Source organism: Rana temporaria, chromosome 4 (assembly GCF_905171775.1).
Source record: "Rana temporaria chromosome 4, aRanTem1.1, whole genome shotgun sequence".
Lineage (NCBI taxonomy): Eukaryota > Metazoa > Chordata > Amphibia > Anura > Ranidae > Rana > Rana temporaria.
In genome coordinates this window covers 72,634,333-72,661,586 of record NC_053492.1, presented here as the reverse complement: position 1 = coordinate 72,661,586, position 27,254 = coordinate 72,634,333, and the positions used below count along the sequence as shown (strand labels likewise).

Sequence of the window (27,254 nt, the reverse complement as noted above, 5' to 3'; positions counted from 1 at the left end):
AACCTCTTCCCTGCCAGTCACATTTATACAGTAATCAGTGCATATTTATAGCACTGTTCGCTGTATAAATGTGAATGGTCCCAAAAATGTGTCAAAAGTGTCCGATGTGTCCGCCATAATATCGCAGTCCTGACAAAAATCGCAGATAACCGCCATTACTAGTAAAAAAAATATCATAATTCTAACCCCTATTTTGTAGATGCTATAACTTTTGCGCAAACCAATCACTATACGCTTATTGTGTTTTGTTTTTTTTACCAAAGATATGTAGAAGAATACATATCGGCCTAAACTGAGAAAAAAAATCGTTTAAAAAAAATAAAGTGGGATATTTATTATAGCAAAAAGTAAAAAATATTGTGTTTTTTTCAAAATTGTTGATCTTTTTTTGTTTATTGCGCAAAAACTAAAAACCGCAGAGGTGATCAATTACCACCAAAAGAAAGCTCTATTTGTGGGGGAAAAAAAGGACGTCAATTTTGTTTGGGAGCCACGTCGAACGACCGCGCAATTTTCATTCAAAGCGTGACAGTGCCGAAAGCTGAAATTTCGCCTGGGCAGGAAGGGGGTATATGTGCCCAGTAAGCAAGTGGTTAAGAAACAATTAAAATGAAGTAACTGTCCAACCTAAAGAAAACTGTCATGTAAAAGTAATATAATAATAAATACGTACTAAGAATATTATTGCACATTATAGGTATGTTTAAATTGACATCCCCGTGGTCAACCTTCCCTCAGTGATCGGGGGCAGACTATCAGTATATAGATTTTATTTTTAATATATTTACACTGAAATGTCTCATACATAGGAGTCTTATGAAGAAGTGGAGCTGTGGCAGAGAGGACAGAAGCTGTATGCAGCAATCTCTCGGTCTTGAACGCCGTGCTTGCAAACGCTGCACATCCAGAACTCATATTCTGTAATGGGTCTCCCTGAAGCAATGCATGTTGGCAATTTTCCTTCACCACTGTAGGAAGAAAAAAACAAAATGACTTAAGAATGATTTAATAATTATTATATAATAAATATCATAGTGCCTAAAAGATTACCACAAAGCCTCCAAGGTAACTTGGCTTTTTTGGTCACATGATTTTAGAAAAAGGAGGATCAGAATCCCAAACCAGCTGTTGACTAGGCTCTTCTGCCAGAAGCTCATCCCCTGAACCCCTTCAGCTAAAGGATCATGTCCAAATACCCAGGCATGCAATTATGGGACCAGCATCTACTGGTTCAGGCCAGCAGTTTTACTGCTACACGGCGGCACCTGTGCACCGGATCACATATATAAACGTGATCCGACACTTCCGGGTAGGGGGCCTGCATGTGCGCTGTCAACCCCTTCGCTTCCACTGTGATTACACACAACGGAAGCCGATTGGTGGGTGCAGGGTACCCGATGTCCTCCAGCACCCGCTGATCGTTAGGCAGATTGCCGTTCTGACAGGAGGGTAAGGGATGAAATTTGTGTGCCTGCAAAGCAGGGAATATATTCTATCTCTTGCCCTAGTGAAAGCACCGCATGCAGTTTAGCAAAACACTGGCTAGGCACACAGTTAACCCTTTGATTGCCCCTAATGTTAACCCTTTCCCTGCCAGTTTCATTAGTACAGCGACAGTTTATATTTTTTAGCACTGATCACTGTATTAGTGTCACTGGTCCCCAAAAAGTGTCAGAATGTCCGGTGCAATATCGCAGTCCCACTAAAGGTTGCTGATCGCCGCCATTACTAGTAAAATAAAAATATATATATCACATAGTTTGTAGACGTTATAACGTTTGCACAAACCAATCAATATATGATTATTGGGATTTGTTTACCAAAGATATGTAGCCAAATACATATTGGCCTAAATTTATGAAGAAATTCGATTTTTTTTTTTATTATTATTGGATATGTTTTATAGCAGAAAGTAAAAATATATATATATATTTTTTTCAAAATGTTCTTTTTTTTTTTTTCTTTGTTTATAGCACTATACAATAAAAAACGCAGAGGTGATCAAATCCCACCAAAAGAAAGCTCTGTGTGCCAGATTCAGGTACAATTACGTTACGCAGCGGCGGCAAAACGTATCCCATTTACGTTACACCGCCGCAAGTTTACAGCGCAAGTGCCTGATTCACAAAGCACTTATCTGTAAACTTGTGGCGGTGTAACGTAAATCCGCTCGGCGCAAGCCCGCCTAATTCAAATGGGGCGGGCACCATTTAAATTAGACGCGTTCCCGCGCCGAACGTACTGCGCATGCTCCGTCTGTCAAATTACCCGACGTGCATAGCGCTAAATGACATCGCAAGGACGTCATTGGTTTCGACGTTAGCGTAAATGGCATCCAGCGTCATTCACGGACGACTTACGCAAACTACGTGATTTTTAAAATTTTGACGCGGGAACGACGGCCATACTTAACATTGGCTAGTCCACCTAGAGGGCAGCCTTAGTTTTACGCGGCGTATCTCGACAGAAACAACGTAAAGTTAGAGCGACGGGTAAAGCGTACGTTCGTGAATCGCCGTAACTATTCATTTGCATATTCTACGGCGACCGCAATGGAATCGCCACCTAGCGGCCAGCCTAGAATTGCATCCTAAGATCCGACGGTGTAAGTCAATTACACCTGTCGGATCTTAGGGCTATTTATGCGTAACTGATTCTATGAATCAGCCGCATAGATACGACAATCGTATCTCAGAGATACAACGGCGTATCAGGAGATACGCCGTCGTATCTCTTCTGTGAATCTGGCCCTATTTGGGGGAAAAAAAGGACATACATTTTATTTGGGTATAGTGTCACACAACTTCACGATTGTCAGTTAAAGTAACATGGTGCTGTATTGCAAAAAAATGGCCTGGTCATGAAGAGGGGTAAATCTTCTGGAGATTAAGTGGTTAAAAGGTATTTACTCCAGCACCACCAACAAGCATGCTTGTCTTCAAAAAATGTGAAACTAGCGATTCCTCTGAGAATCCATAAATACATATTTCGCATTTCATGCTTGAGGGCATTGTAGCCGTATTAGTGCACTTGCAACAAGAATAATGGAGTACTGTCCGTGATACATAAAGTTGTATATTAGTACTGCTTGGACCTTGAAGAAGGGGGGTACACCCTGAAAATTTGGATGTTAGTGCAAATAAAAAAGTATCACAGACAAGTACTCAATTGTTCTTTTGGCGTTTCATAAAATAATAGGAAAATGTGTGGTAACTGGTTTCTAGTTTGTAAATTTGAACTATTCATAAGGTCTATGTGTTGATATCACATGTTATACAAACCGTTCTGGGAAGACATCAGCCTCAGGATTCCGGCTATCTTTTGGACCGTGTTTGGTGAAGATTTCCAGGGCAAGGTCTTCATATTGCTGTCTTTGCTCAGGGCTCAAAGTCTCTAAGGATTCCAGTTTAATAAAGGCCTTGGAACAGGTACCGAATGCCCTGTTAACACAGGCACAGAGTGCCAGCAAGGAATAGATCTCCACAGCAGGAATAATATCTTCATAATCTCTTAGGTGTAGAGCTGGAAAACAAAGACAAAAAGGTAAAACTTGTGTGCACCAAACTGACTCAACTCTGTTACCAATTTCCTACACCGATGAAAAACGCAGACAATTGTTTGACCAGTGGCGGCCCTTCTATTAGGCGCCTAACCTATCCATGCATCCAGCCCTGATCTACATATGGGGTGCCGGATGCATGGATTCCAATGGGGGGGGGGGTTTGAAGCACATGATTAGAGCCAGAGGCTCTAACAGGCTTCAAAAAAGGGTGGTCTCCCGGCACAGAGCACTGTGCTCCGAGACCACCCAGTTGTTTGACAATAGTGAGTGAATATTCACTATTTTCACACTAAATGTCCTCCCGGGCAATCAGGAAGCAGGTCGTGAGACCCGTTTCCTGATTTGCCGAAAGGACGGGCCATCTTATTGGCTGCCGAGGAGGAGGAGAGAGGAGACTTATGGAGCCGGGACACAGAGGATACAAGACTGTTGGCACAGGGAAGTGAGCTGGCGACGGGTGGGTGCGGGGGTCTGTGGCCAGGTCAGATATTATACTCACAGCATGCATCAGGGGACTCAAGAAAGTGTCAAATGCTAAAGAGACTGACAGAGGTTGCAGTGCTGAATGGTTGGTTGTCAAAAAGGTCCACCAGGGGATTTCTCTTCCATTGCTGGGGCCTTCTTTTTGGACTTTGTTAGGGAACTGACAGGGTCACTTTAAATTACATAACATAAGTGATGCCACGTTTTTCCAAAGCATTATAAATAGCTACAGCTCCTTGTTCCTTTCCGCCCTCCCCCCAGACATTTTTTCATAACAGTTTCAACCTCCCATTCAACAAAAAGCCTTCTTTATGAACCAACTAGCTGAACACCCGGCGTTGCCCGGTCTTCCTATCCTAACCTTTTGGGGAGGAAAATCATAGTAATATAAATATACCCATCGTTTATATAAGGGTGTAGGTAAGGGTTAATTTAACCGTCATATATTTTTATTTGGCATATAAGTAATATGTGTACCAGGTATTATTGAAATATCTCCAGGCGTACAGAAGTTATGTGGGAACATACATTTCCCATTGATTTGCATGGGACTTTAAACAAAAACCCCGACCCTCACAAATGGGGGTAGTTAAGGGATAAATTAACTATCCTATAGTTTAAGTGGACATATAAGTAACATGTGACCAAGTGTTATCGAAATATGTACAGCCGTTTGGAAGTTATGAAGTAACATGTATTTCCCATAGAGTTGAATGGGACTTTAAAGGAAAACCCCGACCATGGCAAATGGGGGTGGGTAAGGGTTAAACCACCTATCCTATGTTTGTTGCTGACATATAAGTAACATGTGTGACAAGTTTCATGTTAATATCTTTAGCCGTTTGGACGTGATGCTGGGACATACATACATACATACACACACACACGTTGAGTTTTATGTAAATAGATTGTAACCGAAAGTGCCAAATACTCCCAGACGTGGGAAATTCAGTTTTGGATGAATGATGGTGGCCTTTAATAACTCAACTCTATATAGTTTAGTCAACTCGGGAAGCCACATATCTTCATATGAATTCTTGGGGTTTACACCCAATCAGAAGGAGCCAAAGGAAGTCAGAACGCAACAGATCCCTCCCTCTCTTCTTTCGAGATGCACTGTATTTTTCCCATTTCTCTGAGGATGGCAGCAATTTATCGGCCTCATGGACCAGTATTGTGCTTTTTTAAAGACTTCGCTGCATGGCTACCCTACTTTCTCTCCTCTGAAATACCCACTAATACCCACTATCATTCTTGGTGACATCAACATTCCTGCTAACAGCCCGGCTATAGCTCAACTTCTCAATTTAACCTCATCTTTTGACCTAACCCAATGGACACACACTTCCACTTACTCCAATGGTAAATGGTAATACCCTCAACCTTGTATTTTCCCAACAACACCCCCTTTCCTCTCTCTAATCAGAACCTCATCAGTTTCACTGTATCCTTGCGCCTCCAACCACCCATCGCTCCAAGCAGCAAACGATTACTTGTAGAAACCTCCGCCACTTTAACCCTTCTCTTCTCTATTCTGCTACTGACCAGCTATATGACATAATCTTTCCCCTGTCCTGTGTTGGCCAACTCTCTCTACAACAGTTCACTCTCATTATCACTGGATGCACTTGCACCTCTAATTACGCGCAGAATCAGGCCCGGACCGTTACAACCCCGGCAACCTGACAACACTAGAAATCTCAAGAGACATTGCCATGCTCTTGAATGACTGTGGAGTAAATTAAAACCAAATGCCTACAGGACTTCACCCTATATAATTCTACCCTCCTAAGATACAATTCCTGCTTCCATGCTGCCAAACAAGCCTACTTTGTCTCTCTCATTAATACCTTGTCATCCAGTCCCCGTTGGCTCTTCTCTACCTTTAACTCTCTGCTTCGTACCCCACCGTCTCTAACCATCAACTCACTCACTGCCTAAGAGATTGCCGATCACTTCAAACACAAGATTGATGCAATACGTGAGGAAGATTTTTGTGTTAATAAGTACGTTTCCTTCTTCAATTATGGGCACTGATATGGTGGCACTGATAGGCACCGATGAGGTGGCACTGATGATGGTCACTGATAGGTGGCACTGATGGGCACTAATAGGTGGTGCTGGTATGGGGCACTGATGGCCACTTATAGGCAGCACTGATGGGTGGCACAGATGGGCACTGAGGGGTGGCACTGATGATGGCATTGCTGGGCATCACTTGTTTATTTACTCATTTTTGCCAGTCAGTGACCATGTTGCCAGTCGGTGCCCATTTGTGGGCACTGATTGGCATCTATTGTGAATATTTTTTAACATGTGGATAGCCATGGGGTACATACCTGGCCATCCACATGTTGCCCCCTTCCCTGGTGGTCCAGTGTGGGCATCCGCAGGGGGCTACACTGATACACAATCAGCCTATACCCCCCTGTCTGGAGAGCCACCGATCGGCTCTCCTCTACTGGCGTCTGTCAGACGCGAGTGAGGAAGAGCCGATCAACGGCTCTTCCTGTTTACATCGTGATCAGCCATGATTGGACACGGCTGATCAAGTGGTAAAGAGCCTCTGCCGGAGGCACTTTACTGAGATCGGGAGTCACACTGACACCCGCATCACCGATCGCCGTGCTGTGCGCCCCCATGGGCACGTGCTGGCATGTTATCCTACTGGACGTCCATAGATGTCCAGTCAGGATTACACAACCACTTCCCGGACGTCAATTTGCTATTGACCGGGCAGGAAGTGGTTAAAAAACCTGAACAACTTAAGACCCATCTCATTGCTCCCATTCACCTCTAAACTTCTAGAACACTTAGGGCCATATCCTCAAAAGAGATACAACGGCGTATCTACTGATACGCCGTCGTATCCCTGTTTCTATCTTTGGAACTGATCCAAAGAATCAGTTTCCAATAGATAGACAGAAGATCCGACATGTGTAATTGAATTACACTGTTGGATCTTAAGGATGCAATTCTAGGCCGGCCGCTAGGTGGCAAGGCCATTGCGGCCGGCGAAGAATATGCAAATGAACACTTACGGCGATCCACAAACGTTCCGACGGGCCCGTCGCTCTAATGCTACGTCGAGTTACGCCGTGTAAAAATAGGGCTGAGTCCTATTTGACTAAGCCCTATTAAGTATGGCCGTCGTTCACGCGTCGAAAATTCAAACTCTACGTCGTTTGCGTAAGACGTCCGTGAATGGCGCTGGACGCCATTTACGTTACCGTCTAAGCAAATGACGTCGGAGCGACGTCAGTTAGCGCAATGCACGTCGGGTAAGTTACCCGACGGAGCATGCGCAGTACGTCCGGCGCGGGAGCGCGCCTAATTTAAATGGGACTCGCCCCATTAGATTCGGCACGCCTTGCGCCGGACGGATTTGAGTTACACCGCCACAAATTTCCAGGTAAGTGTGTTGTGGATCGATACCTAACTTAGGAAATTTGCGGCAGTGTAACTTAAATCACTTAAGTTACGTTGCGCTGCGGGGCTGTGGATTACCTCAGTGAAAATAACCTTCTTGACCCCTTACAGTCTGGCTTTCGCTCGCAGCACTTCACAGAAACTGCCTTACTAAAACTTGCTAACAATTTACTAACTGCTAAAACCAAATGCCACTACTCCATACTCCTACTACTTAACCTCTCTGTAGTAAGAAATATTATAAAGTCCAGACTCACCTGTCCTCATGGCAGCATCTACATAGCCTTCATAAAGCTGCCTCTGAGCGAGCAGGAAGAAGTGATAGGCCTCAGCCCCTCTCCAGGCATTGTCAATTATCCGATTATCAGACAGGAGACCGTCTTCCTCCAACAGGCCAGCCAGTGCCGATGTTGCCTGAAAAACAAGAGGCAACATTACATGGAACACCCAGCATTATACGATTGGAATCTTCTTTCAAAACACAGTTGAAGGCAGCAGAAGGCACATATGATAACTGCAGCACAACATTATGTTTATGAAATACTCCAATTTCAGTGTACTGTTCTCCAAAGTAGATATGTTGTTTGGCATAAAAACATGTATCAAGGGCGCTCCGAATGTCAGGGCCTAGCAAATAATGTCTGCATTGGAAAAGGGTGTTCAGAGGATGTGATCTTCAAACACTTCAGACCGCACTCAAATAGGAAAGCAATCTCTAATAGAAAACAATCTCTAATGTTGTTTGGCATAAACATGGAAAAGTGATATTAGAAAAAGTACAAGTGGTCCATTGTGGCCTTTTTTACCTTTTTGTATAAGTTTAGTTCTATGCTTGTCCCAAACATTAACTACTCTTTCAGTAAAATAATACTTTCTAAAATAAATTTTGAACTTTCCTGCTGCTAGGAGTCATGTCCTTGTGTTCTTAATCGCTTAAGCGGGGGTTCACCCTTAGAGGGCTCTTTTCCCCCTTAGATTCCTGCTCGTTTTTACTAGGGGAATCGGCTATTTATTTTAAAATATGTGCAGTACTTACCGGTAAGTTTACGAGATGCATCCTCTCCGTCGCTTCCGGGTATGGGCTTCGGGAATGGGCGTTCCTTCTTGATTGACAGTCTTCCGAGAGGCTTCCGACGGTCGCATCCATCGCGTCACGATTTTCCGAAAGAAGCCGAACGTCGGTGCGCAGGCGCAGTATAGAGCCGCACCGACGTTCCGCTTCTTTCGGCTACGAGTGACGTGATGGATGCGACCGTCGGAAGCCTCTCGGAAGGCTGTCAATCAAGAAGGAACGCCCGCTCCCGAAGACCCATACCCGGAAGCGACGGAAGAAGATGCAGCTCGAAAACGGGTAAGTACAGCTCATATTTTACTACAAATAGCCGATTCCCCTAGACCGAACGAGCAGGAACCTTATGGGAGAAAAAAAAAAATTTCATAAATGGGTGAACTCCCGCTTTAAGGACCGCCGCACGACGATATGCGCCGGCAGAGCGGCATGGCTGGGCATAGGCATTAACAGGTACGTTGTCTTTAAGAGCACAGCCGTGGGTGGCGCGCTCGCGATCCGGTCCTGAGCTCCGTGACCGCACCCGATCGCCGCCGGTGTCCCGCGATCGGGTCACAGAGCTGAAGAACGGGGAGAGGTAAGTGTAAACAAACCTATCCCTGTTCTTCCTAGTGGCAGTGGCAGTGATTGTCTGTTCCCTGTCATAGGGAACGACGATCAGTAACGTGCCATGCCCCCCTACAGTAAGAATCACACACTAGGGCACACTTAACCCCTACAGCGCCACCTAGTGGTTAACCCCTTCACTGCCAGTGTAATTTTCACAGTAATCAGTGCATTTTTATAGCACTAATCGCTGTAAAAATGACAATGGTCTCAAAATAGTGTTAAAAGTGTCCAATGTGTCCGCCATAATGTTGCAGTCACGATAAAAAAAATCACTGACCGCCGACCATTACTAGTAAAAAAGAAATGTTAATAAAAATTTCATAAAACGATCCCCTATTTTGTAGACACTATAACTTTTGCGCAAACCGATTAATAAACCCTTTTTGTGATTTGTTTACCAAAAATATGTCGAAGAATACGTTTTGGCCTAAACTGAGGGAAAAAAAAAAGGTTATATTTATTTTTTGGGGATATTTATTATAGCCAAAAAATATTGAATTTTTTTCAAAATTGTCGCTCTATTTTTGTTTATAGCGCAAAAAATAAAAAAACTGCAAAGGTGATCAAATACCACCAAAAGAAAGATCTATTTGTGGGAAAAAAGGAAGTAAATTTTGTTTGGGAGCCACGTCGCACGACCGCGCAATTGTCAGTTAAAGCGACGCAGTGACAAATCGCAAAAAGTGGCCTGGTCCTTTAGCTACAAAATGGTCTGGGGCTTAAGTGGTTAATCTTAGCTTCATATTGTAAATATTGCCTTCCTAAACCCTATTTATGTCCTCAATGCATTTAAAGTGGTTGAAAACCCTCACATTGGCTCCTTCTGCTGTCAATCAGGACCCTCAAACATCATATATATATATTTTTAGCAGACACCCTAGGGAACAAAGTGGCGGTCATTGCAACTTTTTATCTCGCACAGTATATGCGCAATAATTTTTTGGGAAAATGAATTAAAAAATAACAAAACAGTAAAGTTAGCCCAATTTTTTCTGTGAAAGATGATGTAAATACTGTATTTATCGGGGTATTGCACGCTCCGGCGTATAGCGCGCACCCCTAAAGTGGACCCGCATTCCTGTAAAAAAAAAAAAAAAAAAAAAGATTTTAGTACTTACAGTTTTGGTGTCTTGCGCGGAGTCCATCAGCGGCCTCGTCGGGTCCGGCGTCCGTCTGCGGCTTCGGTGGTGTCCTCCTCGTCGATCCCTGCTTCCCACGCTGAGTTTGAACTACTGCGCCGGCATATACCGAGCGCAGTACACTCGTGTATAGTCGGGCAGCCTCGGCTCCTCTCGCGGTCACGTCCTGTGCGTCCTGTACATCCAGGACGTGACTGCGAGAGAACCCGAGCCTGCCCGACTATACACGAGTGTACTGCGCTCGGTATATGCAGGCGCAGTAGTTCAAACTGGGCACGGGAAGCAGGTATCGGCGTATATCGCGCACCCACGATTTTGCCCTGAATTTCAGGGCAAAAAAGTGCGCGGTATACGCCGATAAATACGGTAGATATCTAACATGTCACGCTTTAAAATTGTGCACACTCATGGAATGGTGCCAAACTTCGGTACTTAAAAATCTCCATAGGCGACGCTTAACTTTTTTTTTACAGGTTACCAGTTTAGAGTTACAGAGGAGGTCTAGTGCTAGAATTATTGCTCTCGCTCTAACGCACGTGGTGATACCTCACATGTGTGGTTTAAACAGAGTTTACATATGTGGGCTGGACTTGCGTGCACGTTCGCTTCTAAACGCAAGCTACTGGGGACAGGGGCGTTTTAAATTTTGTATTTTTTTTTATTTTACTGTAAACATCCCTTAATAGGAATAGTGTGTGACAGGTCCTCTTTATGGAGAGATGCAGGGTTAATAAGACCCCACATCTATCCTCCAGGCTGGAAAGCATGAGATCGGGGGAAAAAAATTCACCAATCTCATGCTTTCAGCCGCGATTGCGGCTTTGTTTACTTCCGGGCCTCCGACGGTCATAGAGGAAATCTCTATCCTCCTCATCCGGCGGAGGCCGAATCAAGAGCCTAGCGAAGCACCAGATGGCGGCGGGAGGGGGGCCGTCCCCTCCCGCTGATTATAAGAATGATCAAGTGGTGGAACCGCCGATATGATCATTCTTATGGTGCGCAGAATCGCCGCCTGAAAAGAAGGATATCTGAATGATGACTGTAGCTGCAGGCATCATTCAGATATCCCCCCCTAAAGTCCAGGACATCATATGACGTCCTACGGTAGGGAAGTGGTTAAAGAAGTATTAAACCCAAAAGGAAAGTTTTAGCTGGAGTTTGGCTTTAATTTGTTAGTGTATCTAAATTTGCTAGTACATCTAACACTCCCCTCCCCCAGACTGACAGTGCAGCTGTGCAAAGGTGCCCCCTGTGCTCCTTCATCCAAAGTGGCAGCATTCTAATACAGGATGTGTTACTAGCCAGATCAGCGGGTGAAAACAGAGGGGGAAATTCTAAAAAAGGAAAAACGAATTCAGCCACCACATCCAATAGCCAGTAAGCTACAATGTATTACATTTTCGGTTTAATACTTTCCATAATTCCTCCAAATGTGAGCCAATCTTGGTAACTGTTTTTTGTTATAGGAGTTTGCATTGACCGAACTCCAGGTGTTTTAGTTTTACCTTTTACCATTAGTCTGAGCAAATCGGGATTACCATACCTCAGACTGCTTTCCTTTCTGCTTTCCTTTCTGTGTTATCTTCACATGTGTATGGTATTGCTCCACCAGTAATGCTGCCAGCACATACAGCTTCTTTACACGGAGTGGCTTTGTCCGTTTCTTGGCCTCCTCATCAGCAATCTGGAATACAACACAATACCAGTTATTGAACTACAAAGGATCACTGACAAGACCATTCATTGCTGATTTACAGTAACCTCTATGACTGGGGAGATAATGAATTGAGCAGGTTGCTGCGTCTACAATCACATAATCATCTGGTCTGTCCGGGATTACATGGAGAGACAGAAGGATTTGAGGCAGCCGACATCTACAGGAGATCTGTGATTGTTCGCCAAGATGATTGGAACAACCTACCTGCAGAGTTCCTTCAAAAACTACATGCACAAGCACTGTGTGTACCTAGGAGCACTGATGGTGGTTTGAAGCCAAAGGGTGGTCACAACAAGTATTGATTTGATTCAGATTTCTCTTCTGTTTGCTCACTTTGCATTTTTGTAAATTGTCAAAAGATATATATAGATTAGATTCAACAGATATATAGAATATACATAGAAATATATATATATATATATATATATATATATATATATATATATATATATATATATATATATATATATATACACACACACACACACACTATCTATAGATTACATAGATATATAGATATTGGTAAATCTATCTATAGATTATATATATATATATATATATATATATATATATATATATATATATATATATATATATATATACACACATACACAAACACAATTTTTTTTTTTTTTTTATGTTAAGGCTCTCTTTACACCTGTCTTCTCTGATTGCATTGCATTTAGGGCTCTTTCACACATGCAGACCGTATGTCCGCTTTTTCATCCATCCGTTTACAGATGAAAAAGGGACATACATTGATCCCTATGAGATCTCGGGTGTCAGCGGATGAAAATCTGCTGACACCCGATCTCACCCGGGTCCGCAATCCTCCGATTTTGCAGACGGAGGAAAACCCTATTTTTCCATCTGTCTGCAGAGCGGATCGGGTGAACACGGACAGACGGTCCGTGTTCATCCGATCCCCCCATAGGGGAGAGCGGAGATCTGAAAGGGTGGACCCTGCACAGTGTGCGGGGACCACCCTGTCATCTGCCGGCTCAGAGGGGATCAGCGGAGCGATCCCTGCTAAGCAAGCGGAGGTTCACGGGGCGGATCATCACGGATCCATCCCGTGTGAAAGAGGTCTAAGACACTTTCTCCACTTAGTGATAGTTCACACCAGATGCAGTTTTGTGCATTTTTTTTCTGCACTAATTAAACACACCAGAACAGACTAAATATTGCACCTGCGTCTTTTTTTTCTGACATAGAACACTACAATAATGCAGATGCACTCTGGAAGTGCCTTAAGCCTCGTACACACAATCTGATTTTCCGACGGGAATTGTGTGATGACAGGCTTTTGACGTAAAATCCGACCACAAGTGTGGCATAGCATGCTTTAAAATTTTCCAATAACAAATGTGTGCTGTTGGATTATTCGATCATGTGTACGCAAGTCCGTCTGAAAAAAATCCAAAGTACAAACACGCATGCTCAGAAGCAATGATCACCATAGCACAACATTAGCAGAAGTTGCCCAAAGGGTGGCGCTAAAGAGCTGAAAAAACACGTTGTTTTGTGTATATTGGCAGGCAATTCTTTGCAGTTTGTATGCAACACAAGTTCACGGCCAATGCCCTTCGGACAAAGGTCATACGTTCCGATCGTGTGTATGAGGCTTCAGGGTGTCAGCATGTGTGAGTCGTGTTACAATGCAATGGTGTAAGGCCAGCCTAACATTTAAACCTGCACCAGAATTATTTCAGTTAGGCTCTATAATCATTCGCTCTGGGAACTTTTTATCTACAATGAGTTTACACATATCTTTATTTAGATGTTTTTCTGCCTGAATGGCACCTCAACACACTTTGGCAAATTAATGTACCTGTGTGTATTATGGAACATTAGCAGCCCAATCAAAATGCAGAGGATGCTTTCATAAAACACATATTAAGTGGGTACAGTAATGAAATGCACCAACAGTGGTGTAAGGGGACCCTAAGCTATGTGTCTTAATTGCTCTGGTACATAATTCAGCACCAATACACACTACATGCCAATTTTACCCAGAGCAGGAACTTTTCTAAAGATCACAAATCCATATTCCAAAAATACATGTTTAAGCAACCAATGAACAATAAAAAAGGTGTATGTATAGCAAACCACCACTAGATGTCAGCAGTTGTTCATTTTTTGCTCAAAGCAGACGCGGTCCCAAGAATCTGGTTTGGAGAAACTAAGATCATTCACAAATAAGAGCCCATTCACACCACGGGTGTTAGGCTGTATTGGTCAATCCAAGCTGAATGTAATAACAAGCAAAAATCTATTGCTTTCAGTAAAATCTCAGTTCACACTAATGCATTGCGTTGGTGCGCACTTCATGAAAATGAAACGCCATGTTACAAAGCATCAGAGTGCATTTTAATGCACGTTAAAGGAAAAAAAAAAAAAAATGTATTTTGGCTTCTGATGTGAACAAAATAGCCTGCACATCAAGACAACGCATAAAAAATGCACATAAATGCAATGCATTTGAAAAATGGATGACAACACATGCATGCATCACACTCGCATCAACACAAGCTACATGCAATGGACATGGTGTGAATCCAGACATGTAGAAACCTGTGCTGATGTACATACTGTATCCAGACTACATTTGCTGACCTGTACTGCAAAAAAAAACGAAAAAATGATTTTTGTACTCACCGTAAAATCCATTTCTCTGAGTTTATAGACGGACACAGCCTTCATTGACCTTAGGGTTATGCTTCTTCCTACCAGGAGATTTAGGCAGAATTCTACAGCACTTAAGGTGTTAAAAACCTTTCCTTCATACCGCTCCTCCCAGGGGGCGTGGCTCCCCCAGGCATAACCCACACCCTGCTCTAGCAGCCTCAGTTCGTAACAAGCAGTACAAACAAAGGAGGGGTGGGTGCTGTGTCCGTCTATGAACTCAGAGAAATGGATTTTACGGTGAGTACAAAAATCCTTTTTTCTCTTTCGTTCATAGACGGACACAGCCTTCATTGACCTTAGGGACGTCCCCAAGCAGTGTCAAAAAATTTGAGGGGTGGGAAAAATAACACGGCAAAAACAGGTTACACCCCAAACAAAAACCGGAGTTACTCAACGGAGGAACTCCAACCTTAAACTGCCGCCTGTAACACCTGCGGCCGAAGGAGGCATCAGAAGATGCACTCACATCCACCTTATAAAACTTTGAAAAAGTGTGGACCGACGACCAGGTCGCAGCCTTTACACACCTGTAACACAGAGGCTTGGTGTCGGAAAGCCCAAGAGGCCCCGATCGCCCTGGTCGAATGCGCCGTGACAAGAAAGGGGGGCGCCCGCCCCTTCAGGGCATAGGCCTGAAGCACAATCCGTCGGAACCACCTAGGAACGGTGGCCGACGAGACTGCCAGGCCCTCTTGTAGGGCCAGCCACCGACACGAACAGTGAGCCCGACTTCCGGAACGGAACCGTAACATATAAGTACACTCGTAGGGCCCGAACCACATCCAGAGGATGCAAAGTGGCCTCCTCTTGGCATTTCGGCCGAGGACATAAGGATGGAAGAACAATGTCCACATCCAAGTGAAAAGCCGAAACGACCTTAGGGAGAAAAAACGGCTGCGGCCGCAGCACCACCTCATCCTTACGGATGACCAAGCAGGGAGCCTTGCAAGACAAGGCTGCCAGAACAGACAGACACCCGTCTGATCGAGGTAATTGCTACCAGAAATAAAATCACCTTTTGTGACAATAAACAAAAAATGTCCTCAAAGGGAGCATCCCGAAGCACTGAAAGGACTAAATTCAAGTCCCATGGGGGTAATGGAGGGCGCACCGGAGGGGCCACCTGCCAGACCCCCTGACCCAACACACGCACCCAGGAGTGCGATGCCAAGGGTCGCTGCAAGTAAAAACAGCCAGAGCAGAAATCTGGCTCCTAACCGTACGTAAGGCGAGAGCCTGAACCACTCCCTGCTGCAAAGACAGCAGAATCCTGTACACAACGCATGTACGAGAGTGCCAGTTCATCTCCCCACACACAGAGAAGTAGGCCTTCCATGTATGAGGAAAAAACCTACGTGAGGTAGACTTCCGTGCAGGCAGCACGGTAGAGACCACCGAGCCCAATAGGCCTCGGTCCTTAAGCCCCTGGCTCTCAACAGCCACGCCGCTAAGGCCAGTGGCTGTGAAACAGGGTGGAAGATCGGACCCTGTAACAGAAAATCAATTCCCAGGGGAAGACGCTAGGGGGCGTCTGCCACCAGACGCACCTGGTCCGCGTACCAGAAGCGACGCGGCCAATCTGGGGCAATCAGGACCGATAGAATCCCTACAGCTTCTACTCTGCGCAGCAGGCGAGGAAGAAGCTTCCGAGGAGGGAAGGTGTAAAGTAGGCGACAGTGACCCCAAGGAGCCACCAACGCGCCTGACGCGTCCGCCCACGGGTCCTTAAAACTGGCCACGAACCGTGGCACCTACCGATAGAGACGGGACGCTAGAAGGTCCACGTCCAGAGTGCCCCACTTTCGGCACAGACCCCAAAACACCTGAGGGTGGAGAGACCACTCTCCTTGGCCCAGTGCAGAGCGACCTAGGTAGTCGGCTAGCCAATTCCGTATTCCCGGAATGTACCCGGCCGATAGAGCCGGAACGGACCCTTCGGCCCACCGAAAGAATGCGCGCGACCCCCGTCGCTGCAAAAGAACTCTGTGTGCCTCCCTGATGATCAACCTACGCCACGGCCGTGGTGTTATAGGACAGGATCCTGACCGGTCGGCCCTGTAGATCCAGGGACCACCTGGCAAGGCAAAGCTTGATTGCTCGGAGCTCCAGAACGTTGATCAGTAGGCAGGACTCCACCTGAGTCCAGCGCCCCTGGGCTGACTGGGTGCCCCAAGCGCCCCTCCCCAACCGGAGAGGCTGGCATCCGTCGTGACCACTGTCCAGTGGCCTGCAGAAAAATGACTTTGCCGCCTGAAGCACCGGAAACGCCAGCCACCACACCAGGGGAGACATGATCAGATGACTCAATTGAATCTGGTAATCCAGAGATGACGGAAGCTAGTCCCATCGTGACAGCAGTTCCCTCCGTAGTACCCTGGCGTGGAATTGGGCATACGGAACCGCCTCGAAAGAGGCTACCAACTGACCCAGAACCTTCCTGCAGAATCGCAGAGATGACCGCTTCTGGGTCGGCAACTGCTGCACAGCAGATAGCAGAGTCTGAAGTTTTTCCGTTAGGAGAAAAACACTCCCGCCCCGGAAGAATCCAGGACTAGTCCTAGGTATTGCAGTCCCTGAGACGGAATCAACCCTGATTACAGGACAATCCAGAAACCAGCCGAACACTCGGAGAGCCTGACACGTGATAGACACGGCTCCACCAATGCAGAGCTCGAAGAAGCTCGTAGGAGAATGTCGTCCAGACATCCCATGATAACAAACCCCCGCTGTCACAGCCGGGCCAGTATCGGGACGAGCACCTTGGCGAAAACCTGCCGAATGGGAAGGACACCAATTGAAAATGGTCCCCCCCGACCGCAAAGCACAGAATCTCCGGTGGTTTGAGGATATGCAGGTACACAATCATGACATCCAAGGATGCCAGAAAATCCCCCTGATGGAGTGCCGCTATTACCAAGCGAATCGACACCACCTAAAAGTTTGCACCTTGACAAAACAAACGAGGGACTTGAGGCCCAGGATTGACCGGGCCCCATCCTCCGTGGGGACACAAACAGAATGGAGTAAAAAGCCCGAGACCGTTCCAACGAGGGAACTGGCACAATCACTCCCCTGACCAGAAGATCCTGGACAGCCCCTGACAGAGTCAACCGGCGAACCAGGGGAGGCCAGAAGCCGGAGGAAAAAAACTGTTTGGCAGACAAGAGAGAAACTCAATCTTGTACCCCAAGGAAAACACTTCGCAATGCGAAGCCAGTCTCCCCCCCGAGACACGGGCGGGAGCAGACCTTCAGGCGGAAGCAGGTATGTCCGCAGACTTGTTAGGCATGCGGTTTCAGGTGCGCTGCTACCCCGCAGCGGGGATTCAAGCACCATGTAGACCTACCCCCACCGCACAGGGCGAGCGAAAAAACGCTCAGAGGTAGGCAAGGAGGGTCCTTGCACAGGGCGAGGTCCCTAGCCCTTCCCAGACTGTGGGAACAGCATGCGCTTACCACCCGTGGCATCCTCAATGATGCCATTCAGGGAAGTCCCAAAAGGACCGTTCACCCTTAACGGCCATCACCAAGGCCACCTTAGAGGTCCTTCTTCCAGCTCCTGCAGCAGGAGCTTCGCCCTTTTAGTCTGGGCCTGACCAGGGCCCCGGCCAGAGCCGGCCTCACCGCCGAGCCCACCACCGTGAATAGGGAGCGGGCCACGGCCTCCACTCTACTATCAGTGGGATCCTGAAATGCAGGAGCCCCTTCCACAGGCAACGTGGTGGCCTTGCGCAGTCTGGACACAGGGGGGATCCACTGGCGGAGGAGAGACCTACTTTTTTTTTTTTTTTTTTTTTAAAGCCCCCCCAAGGGGGTAACGGGTTGCAAAGTTTTTTGACAAACTTTTTGCGGTGCATCCCATTCCTTGTATAACATATTGTCCAAATAAGGAACACAAGGAAACACTTCAGCGGTGCGTGGTAGTCTGCTGGTACTGACACGGAAGTGTCTCCGCCACATCCTCAATTTTTAGAGTCTCACGCACCGCAGAAACAAGAGCTCCAACAAATTCTTGCCAGCAACTGACTGCAGCAGAGTCATCCTCACTATCCATAAGGGTTAAACCCGCAGCCTCTGACATAACAGAACCAGAAAAAAACAGCGATTCTGTGTCATCCCCAGAAGCAGACTCGGGGAGGGGGCGCTTTTTTACCCCCCATCCGGGCACTAGCTGCTTCAAACCTGGCAAGAAACCCAGGACAGCCAACATAACAGATGTGGCAGGGGATGGGGCATTAAGGGTTAACTCAGGCATAGCTTGAGAGGGAGACCTGGTTCAGGTTCCATAGTGTCAGCTCTGAGTCACCCACCCTGCAAGACAGGACAAAAAAAAAAAAAAAACCCACTGGTCACCTCCTTGCTGCTATTGCAGAGCATGGGGGCCCCTGGTATTCACCACCCCACCCAGCTGCAGAGGGAGCTGAAAACCTGAGGTGTGCTCTGATGTGCTGGCTGTGATTTGTGTCATCCTCAAAGAAGATTCACAGCGTTTCACAGCACTAAAAACTGTTACAGCACTAAAACTGGTAGAAGAGACCAGAGGCCTAAAAAACGGTTACAGCACTAAAACTGTACAAGATACCAGAGGCTGTGCTGTGTCTGTCAGCGTTACCAAGGAGATTTCCAAGATGGCCACTGTCTGAGGTAAAAATTACCTCATAGAACACAGCAGCACTGGCTGTGCTTTGTTACCTCAGGGAAGAATCACAGCGTTACCAAGGAGATTTCCAAGATGGCCACCGTCTGAGGTAAAAAACAACTCATAGAACACAGCAGCACACAGCAGCACCCCCCAGAGTAACAACACAGTCCCCCAACAACACACGGGCCCCGGTGGTAATAAATAAAACCCAGGAGGCCCCCCTTCACAGCCACTACCCAGTCAGGGGAAGGAGGGAGAGGAAGGGGAGAGAGGAAAGCAGGGCGGACCCTCAGTCGACCTCCCCAGGGAAAACACCAGCCAGACCACTTACCTGAGTAAGGGGCCACTACTTACCCGTCCTGCGACTACCTGGCTGGAGGTATCCCAGACAGAACCAACGTCCGTAAACGGCATGACTGTCGGCCAGACACACTGTGACAAAGCCATGGAGACCGGTCATATGTGTGCCCTAGAACCGAAGTTCCCCGGCCGCCCCTGGAGCAACAGGGCCTGTCGTGGACGTCCCAAAGCTGAGCTGAGGGCCGGCACACGCTCGAAGGCCGAACATGGGGGGACTACAAGGGTCAAGGACCCAGCCTGTCACCCAGTCGGCTGTTGATAGAAGAATCGCAGGATTCAAAAATGCAGGAACAAAATAATAAAAGCGAGAAAAAAAAATCGCAAGAAAAAAACTCCAGAGTACAGGAACTCCAGAGAGAGCCTGACCTCCTGTCGTTAGGCAGAAAACAAACTGAGGCTGCTAGAGCAGGGTGTGGGTTATGCCTGGGGGAGCCACGCCCCCCTGGGAGGAGCGGCATGAAGGAAAGGTTTTTAACACCTTAAGTGCTGTAGAATTCTGCCTAAATCTCCTGGTAGGAAGAAGCATAACCCTAAGGTCAATGAAGGCTGTGTCCGTCTATGAACGAAAGAGAAATAGGATTTTTATACTCACCGTAAAATTCTTTACTAGTCCATTTTGGGACACAGGAAGTCTGTGCAAAGCAGAACACAGATCTTTGCCTTCCCCTAGTTAAAGCACCTTCCCCCACAGTGAGTAAGCACATTTTAGACCAGGGGTCTCCAAACTACGGCCCGCGGGCCACATCCGGCCCGCCAGGCCATTTATTCCGGCCCGCAGCGTGAATCCTTAGTTCCCCTGTTAGTTGTGGAACCTGCGCTGCATATTCGCCCCAGGCAATATGCAGCGCAGGTCCCGCAATCCCTCCCGGCGTCTCACTGTGTGTGTTGGCTGCTGGCTGGGACCACGGCATCCCAGCAGCCAATGAGGTGTTTAGGGCAGACCTGTTGCCGCCTCCCTGCTCCCGCCTCCCGCCTCGCTGTTAACCAGTAACGAGTGTGTAATACCAGCGGGGCGGGAGTCGGGAGATGCAGCAGGTCTGCAGTGCACAGCCAGTGATGGAGAGTGGAGACGCGCTGGACACATGCAAGGAGGGGGGCTGATACACTTGTGTGGGGGTGGGTTGAATGGCGCTGATGGGGCACAAACATCTGGGGGCTGATGACTCTGATGGGGACACACGTGGAGGGGGTTTTTCATACTGATGGGGACACAAATTTTGGGGGACTGATGACTCTGCTGGGGACACACGTGGAGGGGGGGTTGTAGACTGATGGGGGCACAAATGTTGGGGGGCTGATGACTCTGATGGGGACACAAATGTGGGGGGGGTGATGACTCTGATGGGGACATACATGTGGGGGGGGGCTGATGACTGATGGGGACATAAATGGGGGGGGGGGGCTGATGACTGATGGGACATAAATATGGGGGGGGGGGGTGATGACTCAGATGGGGACATAAATGTGGGGGGGGGGGGGGTGATGACTCTGATGGGGACACAAATATCTGTGGGGTTTGATGGGGACACAAATGTGGGGGTGCTGGTGGCTCTTATGGGGACACAAACATGTGAGGAGGGGGGCTGATGGCTCTAATGGTGACACAAATATGCAGGCGGGGGTGGGCTGTGATGGGGACACAAATGTGCAGGGAGACTCGGATAAATGATGGGGGGGCTCTAATGGGGACACCAATTTTTGGGGATACTGATGGGGAAACAGATGAATGCGGAGACTGATGGGGACACAGATGAATGGGGACACAGATGATGGGGACACAGATGGATGGGGACACAGATGATGGGGACACAGATGAATGGGGACACAGATGATTGGGGACACAGATGATGGGGACACAGATGATGGGGACACAGATGAATGCGGAGACTGATGGGGACACAGATGAATGGGGACACAGATGAATGGGGACACAGATGAATGGGGACACAGATGAATGGGAAGACTGATGGGGACACAGATGAATGGGAAGACTGATGGGGACACAGATGAATGGGGAAACTGATGGGGACACAGGTGGATGGGGACACAGATGAATGGGGACACAGATGAATGGGAAGACTGATGGGGACACAGATGAATGGGGACACAGATGAATGGGGACACAGATGATGGGGACACAGATGAATGCGGAGACTGATGGGGACACAGATGAATGGGGACACAGATGAATGGGGACACAGATAAATGGGGACACAGATAAATGGGGACACAGATAAATGGGGACACAGATAAATGGGGACACAGATAAATGGGGACACAGATGAATGTGAAGACTGATGGGGACACAGATGAATGGGAAGACTGATGGGGACACAGATGAATGGGAAGACTGATGGGGACACAGATGAATGGGAAGACTGATGGGGACACAGATGAATGGGGAAACTGATGGGGACACAGGTGGATGGGGACACAGATGAATGGGGACACAGATAAATGGGGACACAGATAAATGGGGACACAGATAAATGGGGACACAGATGAATGTGAAGACTGATGGGGACACAGATGAATGGGAAGACTGATGGGGACACAGATGAATGGGAAGACTGATGGGGACACAGATGAATGGGAAGACTGATGGGGACACAGATGAATGGGGAAACTGATGGGGACACAGGTGGATGGGGACACAGATGAATGGGGACACAGATGAATGGGAAGACTGATGGGGACACAGATGTATGGGGACACAGATGAATGGAAAGACTGATGGGGACACAGATGAATGGGGACACAGGTGGATGGGGAAACTGATGGGGACACAGGTGGATGGGGACACAGATGAATGGGGACACAGATGGATGGGGAAACTGATGGATGGGGACACAGATGGATGGGGAAACTGATGGATGGGGACACAGATGGATGGGGAAAATGATGGGGACACAGATGAATGGGGAGACTGATGGGGACACAGATGAATGGGGAGACTGATGGGGACACAGATGAATGGGGAGACTGATGGGGACACAGATGAATGGGGAGACTGATGGGGACACAGATGATGGTGACACAGTTGGATGGGGAGACTGATGGGGACACAGATGAATGGGGAGACTGATGGGGACACAGATGAATGGGGAGACTGATGGGGACACAGATGATGGTGACACAGTTGGATGGGGAGACTGATGGGGACACAGATGAATGGGGAGACTGATGGGGACACAGATGATGGTGACACAGTTGGATGGGGAGACTGATGGGGACACAGATGAATGGGGACACTGATGGGGACACAGATGATGGTGACACAGTTGGGTGGGGAGACTGATGGGGACACAGATGAATGGGGACACTGATGGGGACACAGATGATGGTGACACAGTTGGGTGGGGAGACTGATGGGGACACAGATGAATGGGGAGACTGATGGGGACACAGATGAATGGGGACACAGATGAGGACACAGATGAATGGAGAGACTGATGGGGACACAGATGGATGGGGACACAGATGATGGTGACACAGATGAATGGAGAGACTGATGGTGACACAGATGATGGTGACACGGATGTAAAGCCTCATGCACGCTGGAAGTTTAGCCCCGCTGCATGATGCTCCAGCGTTTAGGTGCCAGCAAAGAATAGAGGAGCACCATTCAATCTTGCTGTCAGCAGTAAGTCAAATTCTATTCTATTCTTCTTCTACTGTGGATTTATTTATAAATTATGTTTCCGGCCCGCGAATATGTGTAAAATATAGAATGTGGCCCTCGAAGTAAAAAGTTTGGAGACCCCTGTTTTAGACATACATTTAACCCTTGATCACTCCTGATGTAAACCCTCTTCCCTGCCAGTGTCATTAGTACAGTGACAGTGTATATTTTTAGCACTGATCACTGTATTCGTGTCACTGGTTCCTAAAAAAAAAAAAAAAAAAAGTATCAGTTAAGTGTCCAATTTGTCCGCCGCAATATCACAGTCCCAATATAAGCTGCTGATCACCACCATTACCAGTAAAAAAAAAAAAGAATCACATATTTATTTATTTTTAATATTCCATAGTTTGTAGATGCCATACAACTTTTGCGCAAACCATCAATTTACGCTTTTTGGGATTTTGTTTTTTACCAAAAATATGTAGCAGAATACATATTGGCCTAAATTGATATGGAAAGTTGGATTTTTTTTTCCAATTATTAGCTATGTTTTATAGCCGAAAGTAAAAAAAAAGGATTTTTGTACTCACCGTAAAATCCATTTCTCTGAGTTCATAGACGGACACAGCCTTCATTGACCTTAGGGTTATGCTTCTTCCTACCAGGAGATTTAGGCAGAATTCTACAGCACTTAAGGTGTTAAAAACTTTCCTTCATGCTGCTCCTCCCAGGGGGCGTGGCTCCCCCAGGCATAACCCACACCCTGCATTTGCAGCCTCAGTTCGTAACAAGCAGTACAAACAAAGGAGGGGTGGGTGCTGTGTCCGTCTATGAACTCAGAGAAATGGATTTTACGGTGAGTACAAAAATCCTTTTTTCTCTTTCGTTCATAGACGGACACAGCCTTCATTGACCTTAGGGACGTCCCCAAGCAGTGTCAAAAAAATTCGAGGGGTGGGAAAAATAACACAGCAAAAACAGGTTACACCCCAAACAAAAACCGGAGTTACTCAACGGAGGAACTCCAACCTTAAACTGCCGCCTGTAACACCCTGCGGCCAATGGAGGCATCCGAAGATGCACTCACATCCACCTTATAAAACTTTGAAAAAGCGTGGACCGACGACCAGGTCGCAGCCTTACACACCAGTAACACAGAGGCTTGGTGTCGGAAAGCCCAAGAGGCCCCGATCGCCCTGGTCGAATGCGCCATGACCCGAAAGGGGGGCGCCCGCCCTTCAGGGCATAGGCCTGAAGCACAATCCGTCGGATCCACCTGGATGAAATGGTGGCCGACGAAACTGCCAGGCCCTTACTGGGACCGGACACAGACACGAACAGCGAGTCCGACATCCGGAACGGAGCTGTCGCCGACAAGTAAACTCGAAGGGCCCAAACCACATCCAGAGAATGCAAAATGGCCTCCTTCGGGTTCTTCGGCTGAGGACATAAGGATGGAAGAACAATGTCCACATCCAAGTGAAAAGCCGAAACGACCTTAGGGAGAAAAACGGCTGCGGCCGCAGCACCACCTCATCCTTACGGATGACCAAGCAGGGAGCCTTGCAAGACAAGGCCGCCAGAACAGACAGACACCCGTCTGATCGAGGTAATTGCTACCAGAAATAAAATCACCTTTTGTGACAATAAAACAAAAAACCTCCCGAATGTCCTCAAAGGGAGCATCCCGAAGCACTGAAAGGACTAAAATCAAGTCCCATGGGGGTAATGGAGGGCGCACCGGAGGGGCCACCTGCCAGACCCCCTGACCCAACGCATGCACCCAGGAGTGCTATGCCAAGGGTCGCTGCAAGTAAAAAACAGCCAGAGCAGAAATCTGGCTCCTAACCGTACGTAAGGCGAGAGCCTGAACCACTCCCTGCTGCAAAGACAGCAGAATCCTGTACACAACGCATGTACGAGAGTGCCAGTTCATCTCCCCACACACAGAGAAGTAGGCCTTCCATGTATGAGGAAAAAACCTACGTGAGGTAGACCTCCGTGCAGGCAGCACGGTAGAGACCACCGAGCCCAATAGGCCTCGGTCCTTAAGCCCCTGGCTCTCAACAGCCACGCCGCTAAGGCCGGTGGCTGTGAAACAGGGTGGAAGATTGGACCCTGTAACAGAAAATCAATTCCCAGGGGAAGACGCTAGGGGGCGTCTGCCAGCAGACGCACCTGGTCCGCGTACCAGAAGCGACGCGGCCAATCTGGGGCAATCAGGACCGATAGAATCCCTACAGCTTCTACTCTGCGCAGCAGGCGAGGAAGAAGCTTCCGAGGAGGGAAGGTGTAAAGTAGGCGACAGCGACCCCAAGGAGCCACCAACGCGCCTGACGCGTCCGCCCACGGGTCCTTAAACCTGGCCACGAACCGTGGCACCTACCGATATAGAGACGGGACGCTAGAAGGTCCACGTCCGGAGTGCCCCACTTTCGGCACAGACCCCGAAACACCTGCGGGTGGAGAGACCACTCTCCTTGGCCCAGTGCAGTGCGACTTAGGTAGTCGGCTAGCCAATTCCGTATTCCCGGAATGTACCCGGCCGATAGAGCCGGAACGGACCCTTCGGCCCACCGAAAGGATGCGCGCGACCCCCGTCGCTGCAACAGAACTCCGTGTGCCTCCCTGATGATCAACCTACGCCACGGACGTGGTGTTATCGGACAGGATCCTGACCGGTCGGCCCTGTAGATCCAGGGACCACCTGGTAAGGCAAAGCTTGATTGCTCGGAGCTCCAGAACGTTGATCAGTAGGCAGGACTCCACCTGAGTCCAGTGCCCCTGGGCTGACTGGGTGCCCCAAGCGCCCCTCCCCAACCGGAGAGGCTGGCATCCGTCGTGACCACTGTCCAGTGGCCTGCAGAAAAATGACTTTCCGGCCCGAAGCACCGGAAACGCCAGCCACCATACCAGGGGAGACATGATCAGATGACTCAACTGAATCTGGTAATCCAGAGATGACGGAAGCTAGTCCCATCGTGACAGCAGTTCCCTCCGTAGTACCCTGGCGTGGAATTGGGCATACGGAACCGCCTCGAAAGAGGCTACCAACTGACCCAGAACCTTCCTGCAGAATCGCAGAGATGACCGCTTCTGGGTCGGCAACTGCTGCACAGCAGATAGCAGAGTCTGAAGTTTTTCCGCTAGGAGAAAAACAATCCCGCCCCGGAGGAATCCAGGACCAGTCCCAGGTATCCCTGAGACGGAATCAACCCTGATTTCAGGACAATCCAGAAACCAGCCGAACACTCGGAGAGCCTGACACGTGATAGGCACGGCTCTACCAATGCAGAGCTCGAAGAAGCTCGTAGGAGAATGTCGTCCAGACATCCCATGATAACAAACCCCCGCTGTCACAGCCGGGCCAGTATCGGTACGAGCACCTTGGCGAAAACCCGCCGAATGGGAAGGACACCATTGAAAATGGTCCCCCCCGACCGCAAAGCACAGAATCTCTGGTGGTTTGAGGATATGCAGGTACACGTTCATGACATCCAAGGATGCCAGAAAAACCTGACAAAACAAAACGAGGGACTTGAGGCCCAGGATCGACCGGGCCCCATCCTCCATGGGGACACAAACAGAATGGAGTAAAACCCCGAGACCGTTCCAACGAGGGAACTGGCACAATCACTCCCCTGACCAGAAGATCCTGGACAGCCCCTGACGGAGTCAACCGGCGAACCGGAGGAGGCCAGAAGCCGGAGGGAAAAAACCTGTTTGGCAGACAAGAGAGAAACTCAATCTTGTACCCCAAGGAAAACACTTCGCAATGCGAAGCCAGTCTCCCACCCGAGACACGGGCGGGAGCAGACCTTCAGGCGGAAGCAGGTATGTCCGCAGACTTGTTAGGCATGCGGTATCCGGTGCGCTGCTACCCCGCAGCGGGGATTCAAGCACCATGTAGACCTACCCCCACCGCACAGGGC

The 27,254-nt window shown here is 48.0% G+C and overlaps 1 protein-coding gene across 1 annotated transcript in view; it reads right to left on the bottom strand.

The window, feature by feature from the left end:
* Positions 1-681: 681 nt before the first annotated feature.
* Positions 682-27,254, bottom strand: part of WDR35 (WD repeat domain 35) — a 157,923-nt gene continuing 131,350 nt past the window's right edge. Inside the window, exons 26-29 of the mRNA XM_040348549.1 lie at positions 11,835-11,975; positions 7,732-7,888; positions 3,282-3,522; positions 682-968 (exon numbers count right to left, since the gene is read on the bottom strand). Coding sequence (XP_040204483.1) covers positions 815-968; positions 3,282-3,522; positions 7,732-7,888; positions 11,835-11,975 — 693 coding nt within the window. The 3' untranslated portion in view covers positions 682-814. The remainder of the gene's footprint in view (positions 969-3,281; positions 3,523-7,731; positions 7,889-11,834; positions 11,976-27,254) is intronic.